This window comes from Cervus elaphus, unplaced genomic scaffold (assembly GCF_910594005.1).
Source record: "Cervus elaphus unplaced genomic scaffold, mCerEla1.1, whole genome shotgun sequence".
NCBI classification, from domain to species: domain Eukaryota; kingdom Metazoa; phylum Chordata; class Mammalia; order Artiodactyla; family Cervidae; genus Cervus; species Cervus elaphus.
The window spans coordinates 67,714-95,311 of NW_025316728.1; the positions used below are offsets into that span (position 1 = coordinate 67,714).

The window sequence follows — 27,598 nt, forward strand, 5'->3', positions numbered from 1 at the left end:
GAGAAGTGTGAAAAACCCGAGGCGAAGAAACAGGGGAGAAGAATACGAGGAGCAAGAAAAAAAAAGCAAAATACAAAAACGAGGAGAACACAAGGGGCGAAAATCAGAGGAGGATCAACAGTATGCCACTACGTGGAGTAAGAGAAGTGTGAAAAACCCGAGGCGAAGAAACAGGGGGGAAGAATACGAGGAGCAAGAAAAAAAAAGCAAAATACAAAAATGAGGAGAACACAAGGGGCGAAAATCAGAGGAGGATCAAAAGCATGGCACTACGTGGAGTGAGAGAAGTGTGAAAAAGCCGAGGCGAAGAAACAGGGGAGAAGAATACGAGCAGGAAGAAAAAAAAAGCAAAATACAAAAACGAGGAGAACACAAGGGGCGAAAATCAGAGGAGGATCAACAGTATGCCACTACGTGGAGTAAGAGAAGTGTGAAAAACCCGAGGCGAAGAAACAGGGGAGAAGAATACGAGGAGCAAGAAAAAAAAAGCAAAATACAAAAACGAGGAGAACACAAGGGGCGAAAATCAGAGGAGGATCAACAGTATGCCACTACGTGGAGTAAGAGAAGTGAGAAAAACCTGAGGCGAAGAAACAGGGGAGAAGAATACGAGGAGCAAGAAAAAAAAAGCAAAATACAAAAACGAGGAGAACACAAGGGGCGAAAATCAGAGGAGGATCCAAAGTGTGGCACTACGTGGAGTAAGAGAAGTGTGAAAAACCCGAGGCGAAGAAACAGGGGAGAAGAATACGAGGAGCAAGAAAAAAAAAGCAAAATACAAAAACGAGGAGAACACAAGGGGCGAAAATCAGAGGAGGATCAACAGTATGCCACTACGTGGAGTAAGAGAAGTGTGAAAAACCCGAGGCGAAGAAACAGGGGAGAAGAATACGAGGAGCAAGAAAAAAAAAGCAAAATACAAAAACGAGGAGAACACAAGGGGCGAAAATCAGAGGAGGATCAACAGTATGCCACTACGAGGAGCAAGAGAAGTGTGAAAAACCCGAGGCGAAGAAACAGGGGAGAAGAATACGAGGAGCAAGAAAAAAAAAGCAAAATACAAAAACGAGGAGAACACAAGGGGCGAAAATCAGAGGAGGATCAACAGTATGCCACTACGTGGAGTAAGAGAAGTGTGAAAATGCTGATGCGAAGAAACAGGGGAGAAGAATACGAGGAGCAAGAAAAAAAAAGCAAAATACATAAACGAGGAGAACACAAGGGGCGAAAATCAGAGGAGGATCAACAGTATGCCACTACGTGGAGTAAGAGAAGTGTGAAAAACTCGAGGCGAACAAACAGGGGAGAAGAATACGAGGAGCAAGAAAAAAAAAGCAAAATACAAAAACGAGCAGAACACAAGGGGCGAAAATCAGAGGAGGATCAGCAGTATGCCACTACGTGGAGTAAGAGAAGTGTGAAAAACTCGAGGCGAACAAACAGGGGAGAAGAATACGAGGAGCAAGAAAAAAAAAGCAAAATACAAAAACGAGGAGAACACAAGGGGCGAAAATCAGAGGAGGATCAACAGTATGCCACTACGTGGAGTAAGAGAAGTGTGAAAAACCCGAGGCGAAGAAACAGGGGCGAAGAATACGAGGAGCAAGAAAAAAAAAGCAAAATACAAAAACGAGGAGAACACAAGGGGCGAAAATCAGAGGAGGATCAACAGTATGCCACTACGTGGAGTAAGAGAAGTGTGAAAAACCCGAGGCGAAGAAACAGGGGAGAAGAATATGCGGAGCAAGAAAAAAAAAGCAAAATACAAAAACGAGGAGAACACAAGGGGCGAAAATCAGAGGAGGATCAACAGTATGCCACTACGTGGAGTAAGAGAAGTGTGAAAAACGCGAGGCGAAGAAACAGGGGAGAAGAATACGAGGAGCAAGAAAAAAAAAGCAAAATACAAAAACGAGGAGAACACAAGGGGCGAAAATCAGAGGAGGATCAAAAGTGTGGCACTACGTGGAGTAAGAGAAGTGTGAAAAACCCGAGGCGAAGAAACAGGGGAGAAGAATACGAGGAGCAAGAAAAAAAAAGCAAAATACAAAAACGAGGAGAACACAAGGGGCGAAAATCAGAGGAGGATCAACAGTGTGGCACTACGTGGAGTAAGAGAAGTGTGAAAAACCTGAGGCGAAGAAACAGGGGAGAAGAATACGAGGAGCAAGAAAAAAAAAGCAAAATACAAAAACGAGGAGCACACAAGGGGCGAAAATCAGAGGAGGAAGAAAAGTGTGGCAATACGTGGAGTAAGAGAAGTGTGAAAAACCCGAGGCGAAGAAACAGGGGAGAAGAATACGAGGAGCAAGAAAAAAAAAGCAAAATACAAAAACGAGGAGAACACAAGGGGCGAAAATCAGAGGAGGATCAAAAGCGTGGCACTACGTGGAGTAAGAGAAGTGTGAAAAAGCCGAGGCGAAGAAACAGGGGAGAAGAATACGAGCAGCAAGAAAAAAAAAGCAAAATACAAAAACGAGGAGAACACAAGGGGCGAAAATCAGAGGAGGATCAACAGTATGCCACTACGTGGAGTAAGAGAAGTGTGAAAAACCCGAGGTGAAGAAACAGGGGAGAAGAATACGAGGAGCAAGAAAAAAAAAGCAAAATACAAAAACGAGGAGAACACAAGGGGCGAAAATCAGAGGAGGATCAACAGTATGCCACTACGTGGAGTAAGAGAAGTGAGAAAAACCTGAGGCGAAGAAACAGGGGAGAAGAATACGAGGAGCAAGAAAAAAAAAGCAAAATACAAAAACGAGGAGAACACAAGGGGCGAAAATCAGAGGAGGATCCAAAGTGTGGCACTACGTGGAGTAAGAGAAGTGTGAAAAAGCCGAGGCGAAGAAACAGGGGAGAAGAATACGAGGAGCAAGAAAAAAAAAGCAAAATACAAAAACGAGGAGAACACAAGGGGCGAAAATCAGAGGAGGATCAACAGTATGCCACTACGTGGAGTAAGAGAAGTGTGAAAAACCCGAGGCGAAGAAACAGGGGAGAAGAATACGAGGAGCAAGAAAAAAAAAGCAAAATACAAAAACGAGGAGAACACAAGGGGCGAAAATCAGAGGAGGATCAAAAGTGTGGCACTACGTGGAGTAAGAGAAGTGTGAAAAACCCGAGGCGAAGAAACAGGGGAGAAGAATACGAGGAGCAAGAAAAAAAAAGCAAAATACAAAAACGAGGAGAACACAAGGGGCGAAAATCAGAGGAGGATCAACAGTATGCCACTACGTGGAGTAAGAGAAGTGAGAAAAACCTGAGGCGAAGAAACAGGGGAGAAGAATACGAGGAGCAAGAAAAAAAAAGCAAAATACAAAAACGAGGAGAACACAAGGCGCGAAAATCAGAGGAGGATCCAAAGTGTGGCACTACGTGGAGTAAGAGAAGTGTGAAAAACCCGAGGCGAAGAAACAGGGGAGAAGAATACGAGGAGCAAGAAAAAAAAAGCAAAATACAAAAACGAGGAGAACACAAGGGGCGAAAATCAGAGGAGGATCAACAGTATGCCACTACGTGGAGTAAGAGAAGTGTGAAAAACCCGAGGCGAAGAAACAGGGGAGAAGAATACGAGGAGCAAGAAAAAAAAAGCAAAATACAAAAACGAGGAGAACACAAGGGGCGAAAATCAGAGGAGGATCAACAGTATGCCCCTACGTGGAGTAAGAGAAGTGTGAAAATGCTGATGCGAAGAAACAGGGGAGAAGAATACGAGGAGCAAGAAAAAAAAAGCAAAATACAAAAACGAGGAGAACACAAGGGGCGAAAATCAGAGGAGGATCACCAGTATGCCACTACGTGGAGTAAGAGAAGTGTGAAAAATCCGAGGCGAAGAAACAGGGGAGAAGAATACGAGGAGCAAGAAAAAAAAAGCAAAATACAAAAACGAGGAGAACACAAGGGGCGAAAACCAGAGGAGGATCAAAAGTGTGCCACTACGTGGAGTAAGAGAAGTGTGAAAAACCCGAGGCGAAGAAACAGGGGAGAAGAATACGAGGAGCAAGAAAAAAAAAGCAAAATACAAAAACGAGGAGAACACAAGGGGCGAAAATCAGAGGAGGATCAACAGTAGGCCACTACGTGGAGTAAGAGAAGTGTGAAAAACCCGAGGCGAAGAAACAGGAGAGAAGAATACGAGGAGCAAGAAAAAAAAAGCAAAATACAAAAACGAGGAGAACACAAGGGGCGAAAATCAGAGGAGGATCAACAGTATGCCACTACGAGGAGCAAGAGAAGTGTGAAAAACCCGAGGCGAAGAAACAGGGGAGAAGAATACGAGGAGCAAGAAAAAAAAAGCAAAATACAAAAACGAGGAGAACACAAGGGGCGAAAATCAGAGGAGGATCCAAAGTGTGGCACTACGTGGAGTAAGAGAAGTGTGAAAAACCCGAGGCGAAGAAACAGGGGAGAAGAATACGAGGAGCAAGAAAAAAAAAGCAAAATACAAAAACGAGGAGAACACAAGGGGCGAAAATCAGAGGAGGATCAACAGTATGCCACTACGTGGAGTAAGAGAAGTGTGAAAAACCCGAGGCGAAGAAACAGGGGAGAAGAATACGAGGAGCAAGAAAAAAAAAGCAAAATACAAAAACGAGGAGAACACAAGGGGCGAAAATCAGAGGAGGATCAACAGTATGCCACTACGTGGAGTAAGAGAAGTGTGAAAAACCCGAGGCGAAGAAACAGGGGAGAAGAATACGAGGAGCAAGAAAAAAAAAGCAAAATACAAAAATGAGGAGAACACAAGGGGCGAAAATCAGAGGAGGATCAAAAGCATGGCACTACGTGGAGTGAGAGAAGTGTGAAAAAGCCGAGGCGAAGAAACAGGGGAGAAGAATACGAGCAGCAAGAAAAAAAAAGCAAAATACAAAAACGAGGAGAACACAAGGGGCGAAAATCAGAGGAGGATCAACAGTATGCCACTACGTGGAGTAAGAGAAGTGTGAAAAAGCCGAGGCGAAGAAACAGGGGAGAAGAATACGAGGAGCAAGAAAAAAAAAGCAAAATACAAAAACGAGGAGAACACAAGGGGCGAAAATCAGAGGAGGATCAACAGTATGCCACTACGTGGAGTAAGAGAAGTGAGAAAAACCTGAGGCGAAGAAACAGGGGAGAAGAATACGAGGAGCAAGAAAAAAAAAGCAAAATACAAAAACGAGGAGAACACAAGGGGCGAAAATCAGAGGAGGATCCAAAGTGTGGCACTACGTGGAGTAAGAGAAGTGTGAAAAACCCGAGGCGAAGAAACAGGGGAGAAGAATACGAGGAGCAAGAAAAAAAAAGCAAAATACAAAAACGAGGAGAACACAAGGGGCGAAAATCAGAGGAGGATCAACAGTATGCCACTACGTGGAGTAAGAGAAGTGTGAAAAACCCGAGGCGAAGAAACAGGGGAGAAGAATACGAGGAGCAAGAAAAAAAAAGCAAAATACAAAAACGAGGAGAACACAAGGGGCGAAAATCAGAGGAGGATCAACAGTATGCCACTACGAGGAGCAAGAGAAGTGTGAAAAACCCGAGGCGAAGAAACAGGGGAGAAGAATACGAGGAGCAAGAAAAAAAAAGCAAAATACAAAAACGAGGAGAACACAAGGGGCGAAAATCAGAGGAGGATCAACAGTATGCCACTACGTGGAGTAAGAGAAGTGTGAAAATGCTGATGCGAAGAAACAGGGGAGAAGAATACGAGGAGCAAGAAAAAAAAAGCAAAATACAAAAACGAGGAGAACACAAGGGGCGAAAATCAGAGGAGGATCAACAGTATGCCACTACGTGGAGTAAGAGAAGTGTGAAAAACTCGAGGCGAACAAACAGGGGAGAAGAATACGAGGAGCAAGAAAAAAAAAGCAAAATACAAAAACGAGGAGAACACAAGGGGCGAAAATCAGAGGAGGATCAACAGTATGCCACTACGTGGAGTAAGAGAAGTGTGAAAAACTCGAGGCGAAGAAACAGGGGAGAAGAATACGAGGAGCAAGAAAAAAAAAGCAAAATACAAAAACGAGGAGAACACAAGGGGCGAAAATCAGAGGAGGATCAACAGTATGCCACTACGTGGAGTAAGAGAAGTGTGAAAAACCCGAGGCGAAGAAACAGGGGCGAAGAATACGAGGAGCAAGAAAAAAAAAGCAAAATACAAAAACGAGGAGAACACAAGGGGCGAAAATCAGAGGAGGATCAACAGTATGCCACTACGTGGAGTAAGAGAAGTGTGAAAAACCCGAGGCGAAGAAACAGGGGAGAAGAATATGAGGAGCAAGAAAAAAAAAGCAAAATACAAAAACGAGGAGAACACAAGGGGCGAAAATCAGAGGAGGATCAACAGTATGTCACTACGTGGAGTAAGAGAAGTGTGAAAAACGCGAGGCGAAGAAACAGGGGAGAAGAATACGAGGAGCAAGAAAAAAAAAGCAAAATACAAAAACGAGGAGAACACAAGGGGCGAAAATCAGAGGAGGATCAACAGTATGCCACTACGTGGAGTAAGAGAAGTGTGAAAAACCCGAGGCGAAGAAACAGGGGAGAAGAATACGAGGAGCAAGAAAAAAAAAGCAAAATACAAAAACGAGGAGAACACAAGGGGCGAAAATCAGAGGAGGATCAAAAGTGTGGCACTACGTGGAGTAAGAGAAGTGTGAAAAACCCGAGGCGAAGAAACAGGGGAGAAGAATACGAGGAGCAAGAAAAAAAAAGCAAAATACAAAAACGAGGAGAACACAAGGGGCGAAAATCAGAGGAGGATCAACAGTGTGGCACTACGTGGAGTAAGAGAAGTGTGAAAAACCTGAGGCGAAGAAACAGGGGAGAAGAATACGAGGAGCAAGAAAAAAAAAGCAAAATACAAAAACGAGGAGCACACAAGGGGCGAAAATCAGAGGAGGAACAAAAGTGTGGCAATACGTGGAGTAAGAGAAGTGTGAAAAACCCGAGGCGAAGAAACAGGGGAGAAGAATACGAGGAGCAAGAAAAAAAAAGCAAAATACAAAAACGAGGAGAACACAAGGGGCGAAAATCAGAGGAGGATCAACAGTATGCCACTACGTGGAGTAAGAGAAGTGTGAAAAACCCGAGGCGAAGAAACAGGGGAGAAGAATACGAGGAGCAAGAAAAAAAAAGCAAAATACAAAAACGAGGAGAACACAAGGGGCGAAAATCAGAGGAGGATCAACAGTATGCCACTACGTGGAGTAAGAGAAGTGTGAAAAACCCGAGGCGAAGAAACAGGGGAGAAGAATACGAGGAGCAAGAAAAAAAAAGCAAAATACAAAAATGAGGAGAACACAAGGGGCGAAAATCAGAGGAGGATCAAAAGCATGGCACTACGTGGAGTAAGAGAAGTGTGAAAAAGCCGAGGCGAAGAAACAGGGGAGAAGAATACGAGCAGCAAGAAAAAAAAAGCAAAATACAAAAACGAGGAGAACACAAGGGGCGAAAATCAGAGGAGGATCAACAGTATGCCACTACGTGGAGTAAGAGAAGTGTGAAAAACTCGAGGCGAACAAACAGGGGAGAAGAATACGAGGAGCAAGAAAAAAAAAGCAAAATACAAAAACGAGGAGAACACAAGGGGCGAAAATCAGAGGAGGATCAACAGTATGCCACTACGTGGAGTAAGAGAAGTGTGAAAAACCCGAGGCGAAGAAACAGGGGAGAAGAATACGAGGAGCAAGAAAAAAAAAGCAAAATACAAAAACGAGGAGAACACAAGGGGCGAAAATCAGAGGAGGATCAACAGTATGCCACTACGTGGAGTAAGAGAAGTGTGAAAAACCCGAGGCGAAGAAACAGGGGAGAAGAATATGAGGAGCAAGAAAAAAAAAGCAAAATACAAAAACGAGGAGAACACAAGGGGCGAAAATCAGAGGAGGATCAACAGTATGCCACTACGTGGAGTAAGAGAAGTGTGAAAAACGCGAGGCGAAGAAACAGGGGAGAAGAATACGAGGAGGAAGAAAAAAAAAGCAAAATACAAAAACGAGGAGAACACAAGGGGCGAAAATCAGAGGAGGATCAACAGTATGCCACTACGTGGAGTAAGAGAAGTGTGAAAAACCCGAGGCGAAGAAACAGGGGAGAAGAATACGAGGAGCAAGAAAAAAAAAGCAAAATACAAAAACGAGGAGAACACAAGGGGCGAAAATCAGAGGAGGATCAAAAGTGTGGCACTACGTGGAGTAAGAGAAGTGTGAAAAACCCGAGGCGAAGAAACAGGGGAGAAGAATACGAGGAGCAAGAAAAAAAAAGCAAAATACAAAAACGAGGAGCACACAAGGGGCGAAAATCAGAGGAGGAACAAAAGTGTGGCAATACGTGGAGTAAGAGAAGTGTGAAAAACCCGAGGCGAAGAAACAGGGGAGAAGAATACGAGGAGCAAGAAAAAAAAAGCAAAATACAAAAACGAGGAGAACACAAGGGGCGAAAATCAGAGGAGGATCAACAGTATGCCACTACGTGGAGTAAGAGAAGTGTGAAAAACCCGAGGCGAAGAAACAGGGGAGAAGAATACGAGGAGCAAGAAAAAAAAAGCAAAAAACAAAAACGAGGAGAACACAAGGGGCGAAAATCAGAGGAGGATCAACAGTATGCCACTACGTGGAGTAAGAGAAGTGTGAAAAACCCGAGGCGAAGAAACAGGGGAGAAGAATATGAGGAGCAAGAAAAAAAAAGCAAAATACAAAAACGAGGAGAACACAAGGGGCGAAAATCAGAGGAGGATCAACAGTATGCCACTACGTGGAGTAAGAGAAGTGTGAAAAACGCGAGGCGAAGAAACAGGGGAGAAGAATACGAGGAGCAAGAAAAAAAAAGCAAAATACAAAAACGAGGAGAACACAAGGGGCGAAAATCAGAGGAGGATCAACAGTATGCCACTACGTGGAGTAAGAGAAGTGTGAAAAACCCGAGGCGAAGAAACAGGGGAGAAGAATACGAGGAGCAAGAAAAAAAAAGCAAAATACAAAAACGAGGAGAACACAAGGGGCGAAAATCAGAGGAGGATCAAAAGTGTGGCACTACGTGGAGTAAGAGAAGTGTGAAAAACCCGAGGCGAAGAAACAGGGGAAAAGAATACGAGGAGCAAGAAAAAAAAAGCAAAATACAAAAACGAGGAGAACACAAGGGGCGAAAATCAGAGGAGGATCAACAGTGTGGCACTACGTGGAGTAAGAGAAGTGTGAAAAACCTGAGGCGAAGAAACAGGGGAGAAGAATACGAGGAGCAAGAAAAAAAAAGCAAAATACAAAAACGAGGAGCACACAAGGGGCGAAAATCAGAGGAGGAACAAAAGTGTGGCAATACGTGGAGTAAGAGAAGTGTGAAAAACCCGAGGCGAAGAAACAGGGGAGAAGAATACGAGGAGCAAGAAAAAAAAAGCAAAATACAAAAACGAGGAGAACACAAGGGGCGAAAATCAGAGGAGGATCAACAGTATGCCACTACGTGGAGTAAGAGAAGTGTGAAAAACCCGAGGCGAAGAAACAGGGGAGAAGAATACGAGGAGCAAGAAAAAAAAAGCAAAATACAAAAACGAGGAGAACACAAGGGGCGAAAATCAGAGGAGGATCAACAGTATGCCACTACGAGGAGCAAGAGAAGTGTGAAAAACCCGAGGCGAAGAAACAGGGGAGAAGAATACGAGGAGCAAGAAAAAAAAAGCAAAATACAAAAACGAGGAGAACACAAGGGGCGAAAATCAGAGGAGGATCAACAGTATGCCACTACGTGGAGTAAGAGAAGTGTGAAAAACCCGAGGCGAAGAAACAGGGGAGAAGAATACGAGGAGCAAGAAAAAAAAAGCAAAATACAAAAACGAGGAGAACACAAGGGGCGAAAATCAGAGGAGGATCAACAGTATGCCACTACGAGGAGCAAGAGAAGTGTGAAAAACCCGAGGCGAAGAAACAGGGGAGAAGAATACGAGGAGCAAGAAAAAAAAAGCAAAATACAAAAACGAGGAGAACACAAGGGGCGAAAATCAGAGGAGGATCAACAGTATGCCACTACGTGGAGTAAGAGAAGTGTGAAAAACCCGAGGCGAAGAAACAGGGGAGAAGAATACGAGGAGCAAGAAAAAAAAAGCAAAATACAAAAACGAGGAGAACACAAGGGGCGAAAATCAGAGGAGGATCAACAGTATGCCACTACGAGGAGCAAGAGAAGTGTGAAAAACCCGAGGCGAAGAAACAGGGGAGAAGAATACGAGGAGCAAGAAAAAAAAAGCAAAATACAAAAACGAGGAGAACACAAGGGGCGAAAATCAGAGGAGGATCAACAGTATGCCACTACGTGGAGTAAGAGAAGTGTGAAAATGCTGATGCGAAGAAACAGGGGAGAAGAATACGAGGAGCAAGAAAAAAAAAGCAAAATACAAAAACGAGGAGAACACAAGGGGCGAAAATCAGAGGAGGATCAACAGTATGCCACTACGTGGAGTAAGAGAAGTGTGAAAAACTCGAGGCGAACAAACAGGGGAGAAGAATACGAGGAGCAAGAAAAAAAAAGCAAAATACAAAAACGAGGAGAACACAAGGGGCGAAAATCAGAGGAGGATCAACAGTATGGCACTACGAGGAGCAAGAGAAGTGTGAAAAACCCGACGTGAAGAAACAGGGGAGAAGAATACGAGGAGCAAGAAAAAAAAAGCAAAATACAAAAACGAGGAGAACACAAGGGGCGAAAATCAGAGGAGGATCAAAAGTGTGGCACTACCCGGAGCAAGAGAAGTGTGAAAACGCTGATGCGAAGAAACAGGGGAGAAGAATACGAGGAGCAAGAAAAAAAAAGCAAAATACAAAAACGAGGAGAACACAAGGGGCGAAAATCAGAGGAGGATCAAAAGTGTGGCACTACAAGGAGCAAGAGCAGTGTGAAAAACCCGACGCGAAGAAACAGGGGAGAAGAATACGGGGAGCAAGAAAAAAAAAGCAAAATACAAAAACGAGGAGAACACAAGGGGCGAAAATCAGAGGAGGATCAACAGTACGCCACTACGAGGAGCAATAGCAGTGTGAAACACCCGAGGCGAAGAAACAGGGGAGAAGAATACGCGGAGCAAGAAAAAAAAAGCAAAAGACAAAAACGAGGAGCAGACAAGGGGGGAAAATCAGAGGAGGATGAAAAGTATGCCACTACGAGGAGCAAGAGCAGTGTGAAAAACCCGAGGTGAAGAAACAGGGGAGAAGAATAGGAGGAGCAAGAAAAAAAAAGCAAAATACAAAAACGAGGAGCAGACAAGGGGGGAAAATCAGAGGAGGATCAAAAGTGTGGCACTACGAGGAGCAAGAGCAGTGTGAAAAACCCGAGGCAATGAAACAGGGGAGAAGAATAAGAGGAGCAAGAAAAAAAAAGCAAAAGACAAAAACGAGGAGCAGACAACGGGGGAAAATCAGAGGAGGATCAAAAGTGTGGAAATACGAGGAACAAGAAAGGTGTGAAAAACCCGAGGCGAAGAAAAAGGGGAGAACAATACGAGGAGCAAAAAAAAAAAAGAAAAAGAAAAATACGTGGAGCAGACAAGGGGGAAAAATAAGAGGAGGATCAAAAGTGTGGAAATACGAGGAGCAAGAAAAGTGGGAAAAACACGAGGAGAAGAAAAAGTGGAGAACAATACGAGGAGCAAAAAAAAAAAGAAAAGAAAAATTTGAGGAGCAGACAAGGGGGGAAAGTAAGAGGAGGATCAAAAGTGTGGAGATACGAGGAGCAAGAAAAGTGTGAAAAACACGAGGAGAAGAAAAAGTGGAGAACAATACGAGGAGCAAAAAAATAAAAATAAAAGACAAATACGAGGAGCAGACAAGGGGGGAAAATAAGAGGAGGATCAAAAGTGTGGAAATACGAGGAGCAAGAAAAGTGGGAAAAACACGAGGAGAAGAAAAAGGGGAGAACAATACGAGGAGCAAAAAAAAAAAAGAAAAATACGAGGAGCAGACAATGGGGGAAAATAAGAGGAGGATCAAAAGTGTGGAGATACGAGGAGCAAGAAAAATGGGAAAAACACGAGGAGAAGAAAAAGGGGAGAACAATACGAGGAGCAAAAAAAAAAAGAAAAGAAAAAGTCAAGGAGCAGACAAGGGGGAAAAATAAGAGGAGGATCAAAAGTGTGGAAATACGAGGAGCAAGAAAAGTGGGAAAAACACGAGGAGACGCAAAAGGGGAGAACAATACGAGGAGCAAAAAAAAAAAAAAAGAAAATACGAGGAGCAGAAAAGGGGGGAAAATAAGAGGAGGATCAAAAGTGTGGAAATATGAGGAGCAAGAAAAGTGGGAAAAACACGAGGAGAAGAAAAAGGGGAGAACAATACGAGGAGCAAAAAAAAAAAGAAAAGAAAAATTCGAGGAGCAGACAAGGGGGAAAAATAAGAGGAGGATCAAAAGTGTGGAAATACGAGGAGCACGAAAAGTGGGAAAAACACGAGGAGAAGAAAAAGGGGAGAACAATACGAGGAGCAAAAAGAAAAAGAAAAATACGAGGAGCAGACAAGGGGGGAAAATAAGAGGAGGATCAAAAGTGTGGAAATACGAGGAGCAAGAAAAGTGGGAAAAACACGAGGAGAAGAAAAAGGGGAGAACAATACGAGGAGCAAAAAAAAAAAGAAAAATACGAGGAGCAGAAAAGGGGGGAAAATAAGAGGTGGATCAAAAGTGTGGAAATACGAGGAGCAGGAAAAGTGGGAAAAACACGAGGAGAAGAAAAAGGGGAGAACAATACGAGGAGCGAAAAAAAAAAAAAAAAAAAAAAAAAGAGGAGCAGAAAAGGGGGAAAAATAAGAGGAGGATCAAAAGTGTGGAAATACGAGGAACAAGAAAGGTTTGAAAAACCCGAGGCGAAGAAAAAAGGGAGAAGAATACGAGGAGCAAAAAAAAAAAAAGAAAAAGAAAAATACGAGGAGCAGACAAGGGGGGAAAATAAGAGGAGGATCAAAAGTGTGGAAATACGAGGAGCAAGAAAAGCGGGAAAAACACGAGGAGAAGAAAAAGGGGAGAAGAATACGAGGAGCAAAAAAAAAGAAAAATACGAGGAGCAGACAAGGGGGGAAAATAAGAGGAGGATCAAAAGTGTGGAAATACGAGGAGCAAGAAAAGTGTGAAAAATCCCAGGAGCAGGAAAAGGGGAGAAAAATACGAAGAGCAAAAAAAAAAAAAAAAAAACAGAAAAATACAAGGAGCAGAAAAGTGTGAAAAATAACAGGAGCATCAAAAGTGTGAAAATACGAGGAGCAAGAAAAGTGTGAAAAATCCCAGGAGCAGGAAAAGGGGAGAAAAATACGAGGAGCAAAAAAAAAAAAAAAAAGACGAGGAGCATGAAAAGGTGTGAAAAATGCGAGGAGCATGAAAAGGTGTGAAAAATGCGAGGAGCCAAAAAAAAAAAAATCCCCTGAGAGTTCTGCCCCGCCCTCTCCTCTATCATCTTAAGCTGCTGGGCAATGTGATCATCACACATATTTTCACATCCTTTAAAAAAAACATAGTTTTAAAAAAAATGCCTAAATGTAAATGGATGCAAAGTCAGACATTTACAAACAAAAAGGTTCAGAGCAGACTTTGGTTTCATTCAAACCAGAAACACTCTTAAAAAGCATTACAGAGAGTAAGGACAGTGCAGAGAGCAGGAACAACGTGGCTAGAATCTAGTAAATGCATGTGAAATTCTACCATAGAGTTTGTTTTCAATCCATGTGGAGGGGAGGGTGCGAGGGAGGGGAACATTATTACAGTCCCCCAGGGGTGTCTCCTCCTCTGACAGGCCATCATCATACAACAGTGAGTCGGATGGGGTGGACACGGCCAGGTCCAAGTAGTCCTGGAAGGGAGAGAGACCTGGTCACTCCTGGAGCAGGTCATTGCTGGACATGCCCACCCCTCCCCACCCCCGCCCTGCCTGATAGCAGAAGCCCCAGCCGAGTCCCACCCCGCACCTATCAACCTCTCGCCAGATCTGAGCCCCTGGCCAGGTCTGTCAGCATGAGTTCCCCCAGCCTCTGGTCCTCATCACAGAAAATCACCTCTTGGAGGCAGAAATGTGTTCCCTCATTGTTCTGGTCCTCTCTCTGCAGCGCTAGGGGCACCAGGCCCAGCACTGGAGAACAGGCCTGTTTATAAAACCTGAGGCTCTGGGATTGCAGTCCCGTGACTCATGTGGGAAGGCCAAGACACATTCCCCATCTGCTCCACACTTTCTGGCTTCCCTCCAGGCACTCCTGCCATCTCCAATATCAAGTCAGGACCAAGAAATCTGAGTCATCGGTGTGGGTTTTGCATAAGATGCTGCTAGAGGCTTCAGCTCCCAAGCAGGATGATTTGTGAGGACCGGCTACTTCCACTGCCCTGGTTAAAGGTGTCAAGAATGCTTCCAGTGTGTTTCTGGCTGGTTCTCAGCACTGTTCTAGGAAAGCTGTTTGTAGGCATCAGCTATTACCTCTGTTTAGGGCAAATCATAGGATGTGCCCAAACGATACACCAAGGTTGGGTTTTATTCCAAGGGGCCCAGTCCATGCATCTTGCCTTCCATGTTTGGAGAAATGACAACTTTCAGTAACTGTGTCAATTTAAGGATGAAACCACCAGAGGGCAAGCAAGGTCTGTGTCTATTTTCTTTACTTGCATCCCCAGCATCTAAGGCAGAATACAGGAGGCAGCCCATTGCCCAATCAATATTAGTGAAAACTGTGTTGATTTCCTCTATCACCTAGAGTTGTAAACTGGAGGCACACAGATATGTTGTTTGGCCCACACTGAGCTTTTGGAAATTGCTATAAAAACTGGGAAACATAAACATCCCTTAAAAAGCCCTGGCATGCTGGCACTCTTATTCCTACAGGTTACATTGTCTATGGTAACAGGTCCTTCAGAGCCAGCTGGTAGGTTACTATTTGTCACAGTTTCCACTGCTCCCTTCACTTCCCACCCCTAGCCAGACCCTTCATAGAATCTGAATTTAGGACACATTCATTCCAACTTTACTTCCTCAAGTTCCATTATTGAAAATAATTTTGTTTGGCTTTGGCATATCTTCTTCCCACCCCTGTCTGTGGAGGGCTCTTCCTAAGTGTCAAGGTAAAAATCCTGGTTTCTCCCTAATTTCAAGAAGTCCAAGAGGCCTGGATTAAGGATAAAGGTTCGTGCCCGCCCCGCCCCCTGCCCCCAGTCTGCCCTGCCCCCTACCAGGAGACGACATGACCATCTCACTCTGCACAGCCGCACTCTGCCTTTGTATTGGGAATTCCATGAACTGGGGTGAGGGAAGTGGCACCAGGGATTGGCTCCGGGTACTCACTCTGCTCTTAACCATCATCTTAGATATCTAGGTCTTTGCTGATGTCGGCAAACACTGGCCTCTTGTCTGGTTCCCGCTTCCAGCACTGCAGCATTAGACTGTACCTGGTGAGACAAACAGGTGGGTGGTGACAATCCAGCAAGGATTGCCCAGTCACAACCACCACACCCAGTACAGTGCACCTGGGCCCCAGAGGCTCTGGTCCAAAATCCCAAAGCTGTTCCTGTGTCACTGACATCCTTCTCTGAGTTGGGCCAGGGTATGATGGGTCAGCAGGGGCTCACAGTGTCTGGCGCTGTGGTCCAGCCATGCTTGTTATGGCAGCTAACGCAGAAATGCCAGTCCTTAAAACTCTTATGAAGGATGAACTGTGTATGAACACAAAAACCTGCCAAGCACACTCTGTCTTGCACCTCCCTCCCTCCCTCCCCTGGGGCTCTGGCAGGGCTGCAGGGGCCACCTTGTGGGTGAGTGCTGGGCCTGTGCCTGCCAGTCTAGGGTGCCCAGGGAGGCAGCACCTACTCACCCTTGCACTCCCACAGCCCTGAGCCAGGCACATGGCAGGTGCATGACAGACTTTGTAGAATGAATGGACCAGTGTGTGTCTAACTATGGATGACCCCCTTCTCATGTGTTCTCAACCTGTTCTCCAAGGATCATCTGATGGAACCACCATTTGATGAGAAGATTCTGGTGCCCTCAAGCTGAAGTCCAGGTGCCATCTGCCTGCTCTTTGTCTGCCTTGGTGTCTCCACTTGGGCGCTCCCCTGTATGTACCCCTGGGGCCATTCTGAATTACCTGCCCCTCCCCAAGCATCCTGGGACAGGTCTCTAGCCTTAGACTGAAGCTGCTCCCTCATCCTTCCACCACCTCTCCTGGGGTCCTGCTCCCCCTCAGCTTGTAAGTCCCCCCAGGAGGCCCACCCAGCCCCCAGTGGAATCTGGGTCCCCAGCATCTGCCATCATGCCCAAGGGTGGTTCTCTGTCATCTGTGCCTTTGTCTTAGCCCGTTGCTTCCAGCTGCCCAGCTCGCCTAGGGCTGGCACCCAGGGCTGCCCAGCAGTGGGAAAGGATGAGTGTGCATGACCCCACCCCTCCAAAACCTGGAGTGTCAGTGGCTGGGGAGGCTGGACCAGAGAAAGCATGCTCACATCTCCTCGCTGCAGTTGTCTGGCCTCTCCATCCGATAGTCTGTCTTCAGAAGGTTGAAGAGCCGCTCTGGAGGAATCCCAGGGTAGGGGTTGCCGCCCAGGGTCACAATCTCCCACAGCAGGACACCAAAGGACCACCTGCAGAACCAGAGGGCCAATGAGCGACTGCACTGAGTCTGTGGCATCCTCAGCGCCCCAGATATCCTCCCCCTGGGCAGCAACAGGACCCGAGTTCCCTGTACAGAGAGTGGTCCAAGTGCCCACAGTTTCAGCCTAGGCTGACCAGACAGATGGAAGTGGAATGGAGGCGGGACCAGGTGTCTGCCTGCCCTGCCCCAACCCCCTGGCAAGCTGCTGCCCAAGCTCAGCCCCCATATCCAAAAAGGGCAGGTGGCTGACCCCTGAGGTGAAGCTCTGTAGCATCAGAGACGGCACAGGGAATGCAAATGAGCACAGTGAAAAGCAGGTCAAACTGAGGCCACAGGGCACCAGGGCACTCTGCAAAACCCCTTCACCTTTTCTGTGTGCCTGGAAATTTTCATAAGATGTTAAAAGGAAAAAACACTGCAATGGGAAAATATCAACTGTGAGGGAAAATTTACTGTCAAGTGGGGACAAAATCATCACAAAACAGCATTATCACACAAGCCTGTTTACAGTAATAAAGAATGCCTGCATGCCACGGACAACTCTAGGCAAGGCCTGTGAGTGCTGGCCGTAGTTATTTTGGGATGGTGGGGCCCCATTGACTTTTAGTCTCATTATGCTTTCCCCTGCATTTCCAGTTGTTTTACAGTCCACTTGGTAATCAGAACACAGCTGTTAAAACTGTTTAAGAATTGCCTTTTCACAGCCTACTTTATTTAAAACATGCAAGGCTGTTTACAGCAGAACATTTGGAAACAAGTCTGTTGTGGTTTTCAAAACAATTGAGAATGCAGTTGGACTTGGAAGACTTGAGTTTTGGTCTTGGAGCAGTTTGGGTACCGGAAACCCATTCAAGGTCACTCCACCCTAAACCTGTCTCTGGGTGGGGACCAGTCTCCAGGGACCTGCTTGAAGCCCGCTCACACTCAGGCTCACAGAGAGGGAACTGTTCAGCTGGGACTGTGTGTCACTGAGATGTCCAAAGAGAGGGCAGGGGAGGTGGGGGAGGCAAGGGGGCTGCAGCTATGGCTCACATCCTCATGCATTCCACCGTGGCACTCAGAACTACTGCCTGGGCCTTTGCCATTTGCTGTGTGAGTACACAAAGCTTCCCCATCCACAGCCCCCCAGTTTGGGGAGGTCACTCTGGACGGCTGGAATGAGCTGACAGGGACTCAGGGCAACTCTGTTCCCCAGCAGAGCTGCCCAGACAGGTGCATACATGTAACCTCCACCCCAGGAAGGCAACACCCAGACTCACACATCACTCTGGGTGGTGTAGATATGATCAAAGAGGGACTCAATGGCCATCCACTTGACTGGGATCCGACCCTAAGGAAGGAGTGAAAGAAAGGCATTAACGTTGCTCTGAGATCCTAGGAACTGGTGTGTGTGGGGGACACATCTCAGGCTCTTTCAGCTCTTAGGGAACACTGAGTAATGACTCCAGTGTGTTCCTGGGTAGAGGCCAGCAGCCCAGCCTCACAGGGGCTGGAGTCCTAGCCCCGCCTTCCTAGGCTTGGCTGAGACCCCCGAGGGAGTCAGTCGGCCTGCCCACAGCTATACAAGGTGTGCTGGTCATGCACCACATCCCAAGGAATTGATGCTAAGTGCAAGCCAGGCCCCACTGTGGTCACTTCTCGGGAGATCAGGGGCACTGCACCCTGGGTGCTGCCCAGTGGGTAGGCTGGAAGCACTTCCATCAAGATCTCCCCTGATTTCTGAGGGTGAAGGGGTCTGGGAAGCCAACATCCAGTGTTTCCATCTTGGGAATTTCTGACACAAATGAACACACTAAAGGCCTTTCTAAGAAGCTCTGAGCGAAGAAATCAATGTGAGTGTCTTGAGTCTGATTTTTCCCTTATTTTATCCCAGGGCCCTTTTAGCATCCTCTAAAAGACTGTCCTCCACCATGGAGAGGCTGGAGTTCAACCTAACAAATCCTTTCTAATGCAACTTAAGAAATAGCTTTTTGGTACAAATAGATCAGCGGGCTTTCCTGGTGGCTCAGTGGTAAAGAATCCACCTGCAGTGCAGGAGATGCGGGTTTGATCCATGGGTCAGGAAGATACCCTGGAGGAGGAAATGGCAACCCACTCCAGTATTCTTGCCTGGGGAATTCCATAGACAGAGGATCCTGCTGGGCTACAGTCCATGGGTCGCAAAGAGTCAGACACGACTGATCGATTAAACAACAACAAACAGGTCAGCATCAAGGCACAATCAATTAAAAAAAAGGCATTTGCTTTGGATTTTAATGCATTTATTGTACTTCTTTTTTTTTTTTTAAAGTACTATTTAGGATTCATACCCTACATGAAGTGTGACTGCTTCGAGGGTGTGTGTTTCTAACAATGCAACCTGCAGGCTGTGCTCTCAGGGGCCGAGCTTGGGCACCTTGTGCTTCCTTGCTGGGTGACACAGGGCCTTCCCGAGGACCAGTGCATCAACAGGAAGTTCCATCCAGCCCCCTCCACGGGGTAGGGAGCACCCCTCTCCACTTCCCCTTCAGCACTTCTAAGATGTGCTGTCACAACAGAAACCCCACAAGAAATCAAATGTCATCCTCACAGCCCCAGGAGCACCTGGGCTTCACTCGCCCCTCAGAGCAAAGCTGAAGTGTATGTCGTGGCTTTCTGTGTTTTTCTTTTTGAGCAGCATCTGTTCTGAATGCCAGCTTAGCTGTGTGTCTTGAGGGGGCCTGTGATCTTCCCTGTCTAGTCTGTCACAGGGAGGCTACTAGAAAGGGGTTGGGAGGATAGCAGCACCAAGAAAGTCAAGACCAATGTCACAGGGAAGGGGACCATACCAGGGAACCAGGTTTCCCAAGAAGGTCCCCGAACCACCTGTTTTAGTGACTTGGAAAAAGCTTCCCAAATCTCTACACTGTAACTCTGGACTTTGTCTCCAGGATCCTCCTGATTGCCTTCCAAACTCACTTAGTCAGCCGTTCCTAGGCCCTTGGACCAGGAGCATACCCTGCTGTAAAGTGGTTCAATCCTTTCTGTAAAGAATGACTAGCAAGCTTGGGTTTAATTCATTTCTTTTCCCCAAGCAAAGGACTAAAGTTACACAGAAAGTAAAACAGTGACCTTCACTCTGCAGCAGTGAGAGGAGCAACTGCAGACAAGAAGATTGTTATTTCTGCAGTGGTGGGTGACCTTTAGAAGTGATAGTGATGAAAAGTGAGAGAAGCTGCAGGAACCCCACTCCCAGCAGGGAGCTCCAAAACAGCACGTGTGGCTGTGAGGAAGAGAAGGAACAGGCTCAAGACTGAGTCCTGCTCTGGGTCTCTGGGGACCCAGGACTAGGAAAGAGTTCGGGGATGAGGACTGGAAGTTTGCACTCTAAAAACCCGCTTTATCTTCCTCAGATCAAAATCTGTCCCCACCCTGTGGGCTCCCTGACCATGCCCTCTGCCCTCAGGCCATCACACCCCAGAGCCTGGTACCTTGCTCCTCTTCACGTAGGAATCCTCTTCATAAACATCTCGGGACAGACCAAAATCTGAGATTTTCATCCTGTGGCCCTCGGCTACCAGGATGTTTCTGGCTGCCAAGTCCCGATGGACAAGCTGTGGAAAAGACAACAGCAGGGACCCCTGAACCCCGGGCCAATCGCTGGCGGAGGGGGCGCGGGGCTGGGGCGGCACGCACCTTCATCTCAGCCAGGTACTGGATCCCTTGTGAGATCTGCCAGGCAAAGGAGACAAGGTCGCCCATGGTCAGGGCCTGCTCCTCCAGGTTGTCCAGGTAACTGGAGTTGCGGCTGCCCCCGCTGCCCACGTAGCCAGGTCCCGCCTTGCGGCTCTCTCGGAGGAAGCCCCGCAGGGAGCCGTACTTGGCATACTCCACGATGAGGAGCAGTGGCCCTAGGGGCAGAGCAGTAGGTACGTGGGCTGGCTGCTTAGGTGACCCTGGGCAGGCAGAAGTTGGGCCAGCACGGGGCAATCGCTTCCAGCAGCCTGAGGACTCAAGCCTCAGCTCACTCTCCCATCACTCTGCTCTCCACCTTGCAGCACTATGTTACTTCAGTCATGTCTGACTCTTTGTGACCCTATAGACTGTAGCCTGCCAAGCTCCTCTGTCCATGGGATTTTCCAGGCAAGAAGAGTGGAGTAGGTTGTCATGTCCCCCTCCAAGGGATCTTCCTGACTCAGGGATTGAACCCAAGTCTTTTACATCTCCTGCATTGGCAGGCAGGTTCTTTATCACTAGTGCCACTTGGGAAGCTCCTCCATCTTGCAGGGGCTTTGGATTCCAAAGCCAGCTGCCTGGACAGTTGACCACAACCTCTTTCCTGGGTGTCCAGGGCAAGCAGTCACTGCATTTGAAGCTGCCCTGGGAGATAACCACTGCTGCTCGGATGTCAGGAACTTTCTGTACCCCTGGTCTTGCCACAGTATGGCCTGGGGACAGCTGATGGAGGCAGAGGTTCTGGACTGCCCCTGGCCACCCTCTCCCTGCCCTGCCTGCTCTCAGGCCACAGTCCTCCCCGAGGCCCGGCCCTGAGTGCTACTGGTGCCCCTGCTGCTCTCTCCCTGTCGGCCTCCCATCTCCCTCACACCCGAAATACACATGCACCCACGCGCACATGCACACACACACACACACACACACACACAAAGTGGGAGGCCCCCAGGGTGGCAAAGCAGTTTTGGAAGACTAATAGAGCAAAATGCTCTTATGTGAAAAATGATCTGCCATTGCCTTTGCCACCCCAGGCTGGGGTGGGGTTGAGATCACCTGGAGGTTATGGCATATCTAGTAGGTGCCCAGGAGACACTGCTCATCTCTGGACTTCCCTGTCTTAAGGGCTCAGCCTGGGGCAGGGTGCTGACAACCAGGATGTCGCCAGAGACCCCAGGGAACACTCCTGTGGCAGCCCTCATGGTCCACTGACACACAAGTTTCAGGCAAGAGCCAGAGAAACCATGCTTCCAGGAAGAGAGAGGACAGGTGCCAGAGAAGAAAAGGATGGGGATGAGGGAGAATGCAGAATGGAGCAGCCCAGAGCCCCTGGCTTGTGCCCAGCAGCTGCTAGTCCCCGGCTGGTCTTACCATCCTGGCTGCAGGCCCCGTACAGCTTGATGACTTGCGGGTGGTTGACCTGCTTCAGGAGGTTGAACTCTGATAGCAGGTCCCACAGCTCGCTTGGGGAGGCATTCTCTGAAATGCACAGAAACAAAGCAGGTCACAAAGTCCCTGCTACCACCATGCTGGGTCACAGGCGCAAACGAGGGGTCTACACAGACTTGTCTCCTTCCCAGACATCCTACTCAGGTTCAGACTGAGGCCTGCCAGGACCTCACTGCTTGGAGCTACTCTCAGCCCATGGGAGGGTCAACAGCGGCCTCAATTGCCTACAGGGAGTAAGAACCAGAGGAGCGCACTTCCATGTGAGCAGAGTCTTTCCATGGAAAGCCTTCTGGGCTGGGCTATGCATGCAAATGGCATTATTTCCCTGCAATCACCATCTCTCAAAGACAGTGGCGTTAACCCTTCATTAACCCTTCTGGGGAGGTAAAGGGACTCCCTGGTGTCCCCAAACACCTGCCAACCAAGCACTTGGCAAAGGGGGGTGAGGCCCTGGAGAAAGGTGAAGGCCATGAGACTTCACAGAAGTCGTCTTGCCATGCTGAGTGTGTGTTTTCCAAGGGCAGAGATAGTTGTGCTCAGGAGCTTGGGTGTGGAGGTCTCCTGGCCAACTGTCCTCCTGGGTCATGGCCCCACATCCCACTGCCCAGTTGTGCCACTGCCTCTGGCTGTAGACTTGTCTGGAAATGAGAAGACAGCTGCAAGATGGGGCATTGGAACCCTTTGGACCACACATGAGTGACCCAGGGCCAGTCTCACTGTGCCCTCTTAGGGCCTGGGGTCTCATAGACAAGGGGCAACCCCAGTCTGAGGGCCTGGGTAAGTACACAAAAGTACCCGGCACTGCATGGCTCCCCGACTGCTGAACATCAGAGTGCATCAGCCTAAAATGTGCCCATCACATGGCCACTGGGCCCTCAGTTGGTCAAGCTGAGGCAGAACTCAGCCATGGCAGAGGACTGTCTACCCAGTCCCTGCTGAGAAGCAGCAGTGAGGATACCCAGCATGTGCTAAGACTGGGGCAGTGCTGGCCCACTAAGGGCTGGGGGGGATGGGGACTGGGAAAGGCAGGGACCTGGGGGACAGGGGCCAGTCCTTACAGGTGGTCTCTTCACCAGGACCTCAGTGGACGCTTGGCGAAAGAAATTAATGGGGCAGACTGAGGTGGGGAGAGCTGTCGGTTTTGAACTTAAGGGCTTTTAATTTAAACTCGGATCTTTACCCAACATTGATACACAAGCAACATGGCTCTGAAAGCTTTCAAGGGAGGAATGTCTTACCCTGCTTCTCCAGGGACCACACCAGCCCACATCATCCATGGTGGAGGTCCCTAGACTGCAGCCACTCAAGAAGAGCAGGGGAGGCGTATTGGTTCTTCAGGAGGCAGCAGGCTGATTGCCAGAGTCCTGGCTGTCATAAGGGCTTCATCCACCCACTGGGGCCCCCGCAGGTGTGAGTGGCAGAGCCCCCTGTGTACTGCCTGGGCACGTACCTTTCAGCATCTTCACAGCCACAGTCGTGTACCCTGCTTTGCCTTTCAGCCGAAAGGCTGTGGCCTTGACCACTTTTCCAAATTCACCTTCTCCCAGAGTTTTTCCAAGCACCAAGTTCTTCCGTGGGAATTCCCACTTGGGATCCTCCTACATTGGGTTTGAAGGAAAAAGAGAGGGAAGAGAGATGGCGAAGGTAAGAAGAAAGGAAGAAGGCAAGAGCCGGCGGACAAGCTCCATGTGCAGACGGCCGACTGTCACCTGAAGTGACAGGTGACAGTCACCATGTCCAAGGGCAAGACCCCACAGTCAGGCCCTGAGGTGCCATGACAAGATGCGTCCCCCCACAGGAAGGCAGGTGTTGCCACAGACTGGCTGGACTCCGTATGCTCATACCCTCACTGGCCTCCATCTACTATAGATGCCCTGGGCCACCTCAGGCCCAGGGCCTGGTATCTCCAGTGAGAGAGTCAGGGTTTACTCAGCACCCACAGGTGCTCACAGGGGGACCACAGCCTCTTCCCTGGGACTCAGGCCCAAGCCTCATGGCACCACCTCTGTTTTGGACACCAGGCACTGACAGTGGCCCAGGCTCCAGGACTTCCAAGAGAACTCAAGTGGCAGCTGTGGCCCCAGTTGCCTACCAGCCCTGCACTCCCAGCTACAGGATGGGGTGTCAAGAACACCTTCCTGGTGTGGCAGCCTCTAGAAAGTTACCACTGTGCCCCTCAGGTACCCCCCCATCCCTCCCTGACAATGTGTGGAAGTCTGCTCCTCCCACAGCCCAGCCACTGGCCAGAACTTGCACACACCGGCCTTCCCAACACACCATGCCCACTGAAGACCCCTCTGGGGTGGGGTCTTCCCAGACCCCAAGACTGGCTCGAAGACCTGAACTCTGGGGATGCTGAAGCCTGTCTGGAACCTGCCTTCCCGTCAGCACTGGATGCCCAGGTCCCCAAGTCTTGCTGTGGCTGGGTGTGGGCATGGCTCCAGGGGCTGCTTATGATGTGCCTGGCAGGCTCGCCTAACCCACAGACACACACTGGTGACCCACTGCCCCCCCCCCCAGGGACCAGAACCCTGTGTTCTTACGTCTGGGAGCAGAGGCAGGCTCCTCTAAGCACCACGGCCAGGGGCGCCTTCCAGCCAGCTCCCCAGGTGTCCTGGTGTCTCAGCTTCCCCAATAACCCATGTTGTTTGTTCTTTAAGTTGCAAAAGAGGCAGTCGTGTCTGACTCCCATGGACTGTAGCCAGGCTCCTCTGTCCATGAGATTCTCCAGTCAAGAATACTGGAGTGGGTTGCCATTTCCTCCTCTACCAAGAATCCATAGTCAGGCTCAAAGGTGACAACAGAGTCACCACCACCCTGGTGTCCACACTGCACTGGATAACAGCTGACTGCACATAAAGACTGGGCTAAGAGGGGATATCTCTCATTTGTTTCTCTTTAAAAGTGCTAAAACCCCAAAGTGTCCTCCCCACTTTATGTAAGACAGAACTAAGGCCAAAGGGTCGAATAATGTGTCTAAGACCTCAGAGCTGGTCAGTGTGGTCCTGGGCCTCCGGCCCAGCTCTGGCTTCTCTGCACTCTGGGCTAGAGGCTGAAAGTGGTCCGTGGCCCCCCCCCCCCCACAGAAGAACCTCTCTCATTGTGTGTCTCAGCACAAACCGTCAGGGCATATAAGGGAATCAAATGGCTCGTCCCTGGGCCACGAGGGCCATTCCCAGATGTGGTGGCCACAGAGGCCTCCTTCCTGACTTTGCTGGTTCCAAACACTCAGCAGGTGGGAGGTCTCCAGCCCCCAGTCCCCATAGTATTTCAGTCTCCTCAGCAAAAACACTGGAGGGCAGACAGGCGGAGGAGCAGCCTGGCCGGGCAGGAGGTGGTGTCTGAGCCTCCCACACTAACTGCAGGCCCAGACCATGTCATGGAGGAGGAGGCTTGGGCTGATTCTCCCCTCTTGGCAGGCCAGTCACAGAGTCCTGGGGCCAGGCTCCCCTGATGGTGCCTGAGAGGCCTCTCAGCAACCCCACTCTCCAAGCCACAGACAGAATCCCCTCCTGGCTGCGGCCAGGCCCCCCACCTGCCAGTCTCTCTCGCCTGGATGGGGACAGTGTTTCATCATGGGGCTCCTACCCAACAGACTCCCCAGCAGAGCGACCCGTGGAAATGAAGGCAGAACATCAGCCTCCAGCCCTAGGGTGGTCCTACCTTCTGAGAATAAAACCCACACACTCCTCCTCAGGGCCTCCCCCAAGGCTGCATCCTCCAGCACTTGGGGCCTCCGTAGGAGATATCTTAGGTGGGTACAGCATGGCCTGCCCTCTCCTTGGAGCCTAATGGCCCAGATCTCAGTCATTTAAATCCACACCCATCCTTTTCCACACTGATTCACGCTCTCTGCCCCACCCCTGCCTTCTGCCCTCCCTGAAAGACATCTCGGTGGAGGTTAGAAGACAGCTGGAAGCTCACGAGGTCCTCCTGGCAGGCAAGGATGCAACAACCCCAAGGGCCCTGCCCCTTCTGTCCCCCCCTCCTTCCCCAGCTGCCCTAGACCAGAGGCTACCCACATGGCTACCTGGAAGGGCTGCCTCCCTGGCCCTGCTGCCACATGGAGAACCTCACCGGGAACTTGAAGGTGTCCACTGAGACCTGGTTCTCCATGGAGTCCAGAGAGGGCCGGCAGGCACCAGATGAGGAGTAGCTGACCGGAAAAGCTTGGGCGGGTCGACAGAAGGTCATCTCAGCCGAGGCAATGGGCGGCTTGTGGGCATTCTTGCGGTAGCGGTGGATGCAGAAGGTGGACAGCAGCACAGACAGCAGCACAGATACGATGGAGAAGACCACAGCTGCCGTGATCACTGTGCAGCAGAGGTCATCACGCAGGGTGTCTGCGGGCGAGTAGGGGCTGTGAGAGTAGACACCCCACAAGGGGGACCCCCAATACCCAACAGAGCCACACCTGTGACAGCCAGGAAGTGGCTGCTGTGACCGACTGTGAGCTGCCTGCCAACACTCCTGACCCATGGCAGGTACTGTTCTGTATGTTTTTGCTACAAGAGACTATTATTGCCCTTTTCTGGAAGGAATGAGCATTTATAAACATCCTGCCTGAGGTCACACACCAGAGGTTGTGCACCCCTGCACCTCCCCCACCCTGGAACGTTGCACTGAAGCCAGAGGCCCAGGGGCCCGGGGGGTGGGAGAAGTTCTTCTCCTGCATTCCTAATATCTTCTGTATTTTCTTCATGTTCAATATATAGTGGAGAGGAAAGACAAGTGGCCCAGGATCTGGGCCATGCAATGACCACCCAAATGCCAGAAAAGCTCCCCATGTGTTCAGTGGGGCCCCCCTGTTCTAGAAGAAGCACCTGGAGGGTGCTGGGAGGGGGGACCCAGCTGGCCAATGCCACAGGCCCAGGAAAGGCTCTACACAGGCACAGTCTGAGGAGATGCTGAGCTATTTGGTGGAATAACTAGTTTTCCAGCCCAATCTTTATTATAGAACTTGAGGCCAGGGAATTCTTTGGTGGTCCAGCAGTTAGGACAAGGAGCTTTCACGGCTGTGGCCAAGATTCAATCCCTGGTTGGGCACCTAAGATCCCATAAGCCTTGCCAAAAAAAAAAAAAAGGAACTTCGGGCCACAAGGCAGTCTTAGTAGCCTTGAGCCAGCTCCTTGTCTGCACACATGGGGGAACCAAGACCCCAGGGAAGGAGGAAGATCTCCTAGGTTTCTCTTCCTTCCTGCAATCTTCTCCCTTGCTCCCTGGAGGCTCAGGGAGGTGTGGGGATCCCGGCCAGCTGTGCCCCCCACCCCCCCACCCCCAATGCACCTTGGCTATCCTCCGGCTCGCAGAAGCACTTCTTCTTCTCAGGGAAGCAGTTGCAGATACCGAAGCCAGCTTTAATCCCCCGGCGCTCCCCAGGTTCGTGCCCACCAATGATGCTGCCGCCCCCTGAGGACAGACACCACCCACTCAGCAGCCCACTCTCAGCCTCCAGGGGGACCTGGCCAGCCAGGACCACCAGACAGGATCATGAGAGGCCCCTCCCCACCTGATGTCAGCACTCTCACGCCCAGGGAGCACAGTGAGATCAGAAGTCTAGGTCACCCCAGGCAAGAGCCTCAGCATGCATGCATGTGTGCTAAGTTGCTTCAGTCAGGTCGACTCTTTGCAACACTGTGGACTGTAGCCCACCAAGCTCCTCTGTCCATGAGATTCTCCAGGCAAAAATACTGGAGTGGGTCACCAGGCCCTTCTTCAGGGGATCTTCCCAATCCAGAGATCAAACCTGCGCATCTCCTACATTGGCAGGTGGGTTTCTTTACCACTAGCGCCATCTGGGAAGCCCCAGTTGCAGCATGATGAGCCCCCAAACCAGCTCCCTGGCTGCAGCAGGTGAGAGGAGGAACCCACAGGCTGCCCTGGGCCCAGGT

General features: G+C 49.1%; 1 protein-coding gene across 1 annotated transcript in view; it reads right to left on the bottom strand.

Moving 5' to 3' along the window:
* Positions 1-13,526: 13,526 nt before the first annotated feature.
* The window catches only part of LOC122691324 (proto-oncogene tyrosine-protein kinase receptor Ret-like), a 33,276-nt gene continuing 19,204 nt past the window's right edge, over positions 13,527-27,598 (bottom strand). The window contains exons 10-19 of the mRNA XM_043897939.1: positions 26,994-27,116; positions 25,785-26,050; positions 23,158-23,305; positions 21,630-21,737; positions 20,226-20,440; positions 20,021-20,143; positions 17,831-17,901; positions 16,423-16,560; positions 15,272-15,375; positions 13,527-13,798 (exon numbers count right to left, since the gene is read on the bottom strand). Coding sequence (XP_043753874.1) covers positions 15,291-15,375; positions 16,423-16,560; positions 17,831-17,901; positions 20,021-20,143; positions 20,226-20,440; positions 21,630-21,737; positions 23,158-23,305; positions 25,785-26,050; positions 26,994-27,116 — 1,277 coding nt within the window. The 3' untranslated portion in view covers positions 13,527-13,798; positions 15,272-15,290. The remainder of the gene's footprint in view (positions 13,799-15,271; positions 15,376-16,422; positions 16,561-17,830; positions 17,902-20,020; positions 20,144-20,225; positions 20,441-21,629; positions 21,738-23,157; positions 23,306-25,784; positions 26,051-26,993; positions 27,117-27,598) is intronic.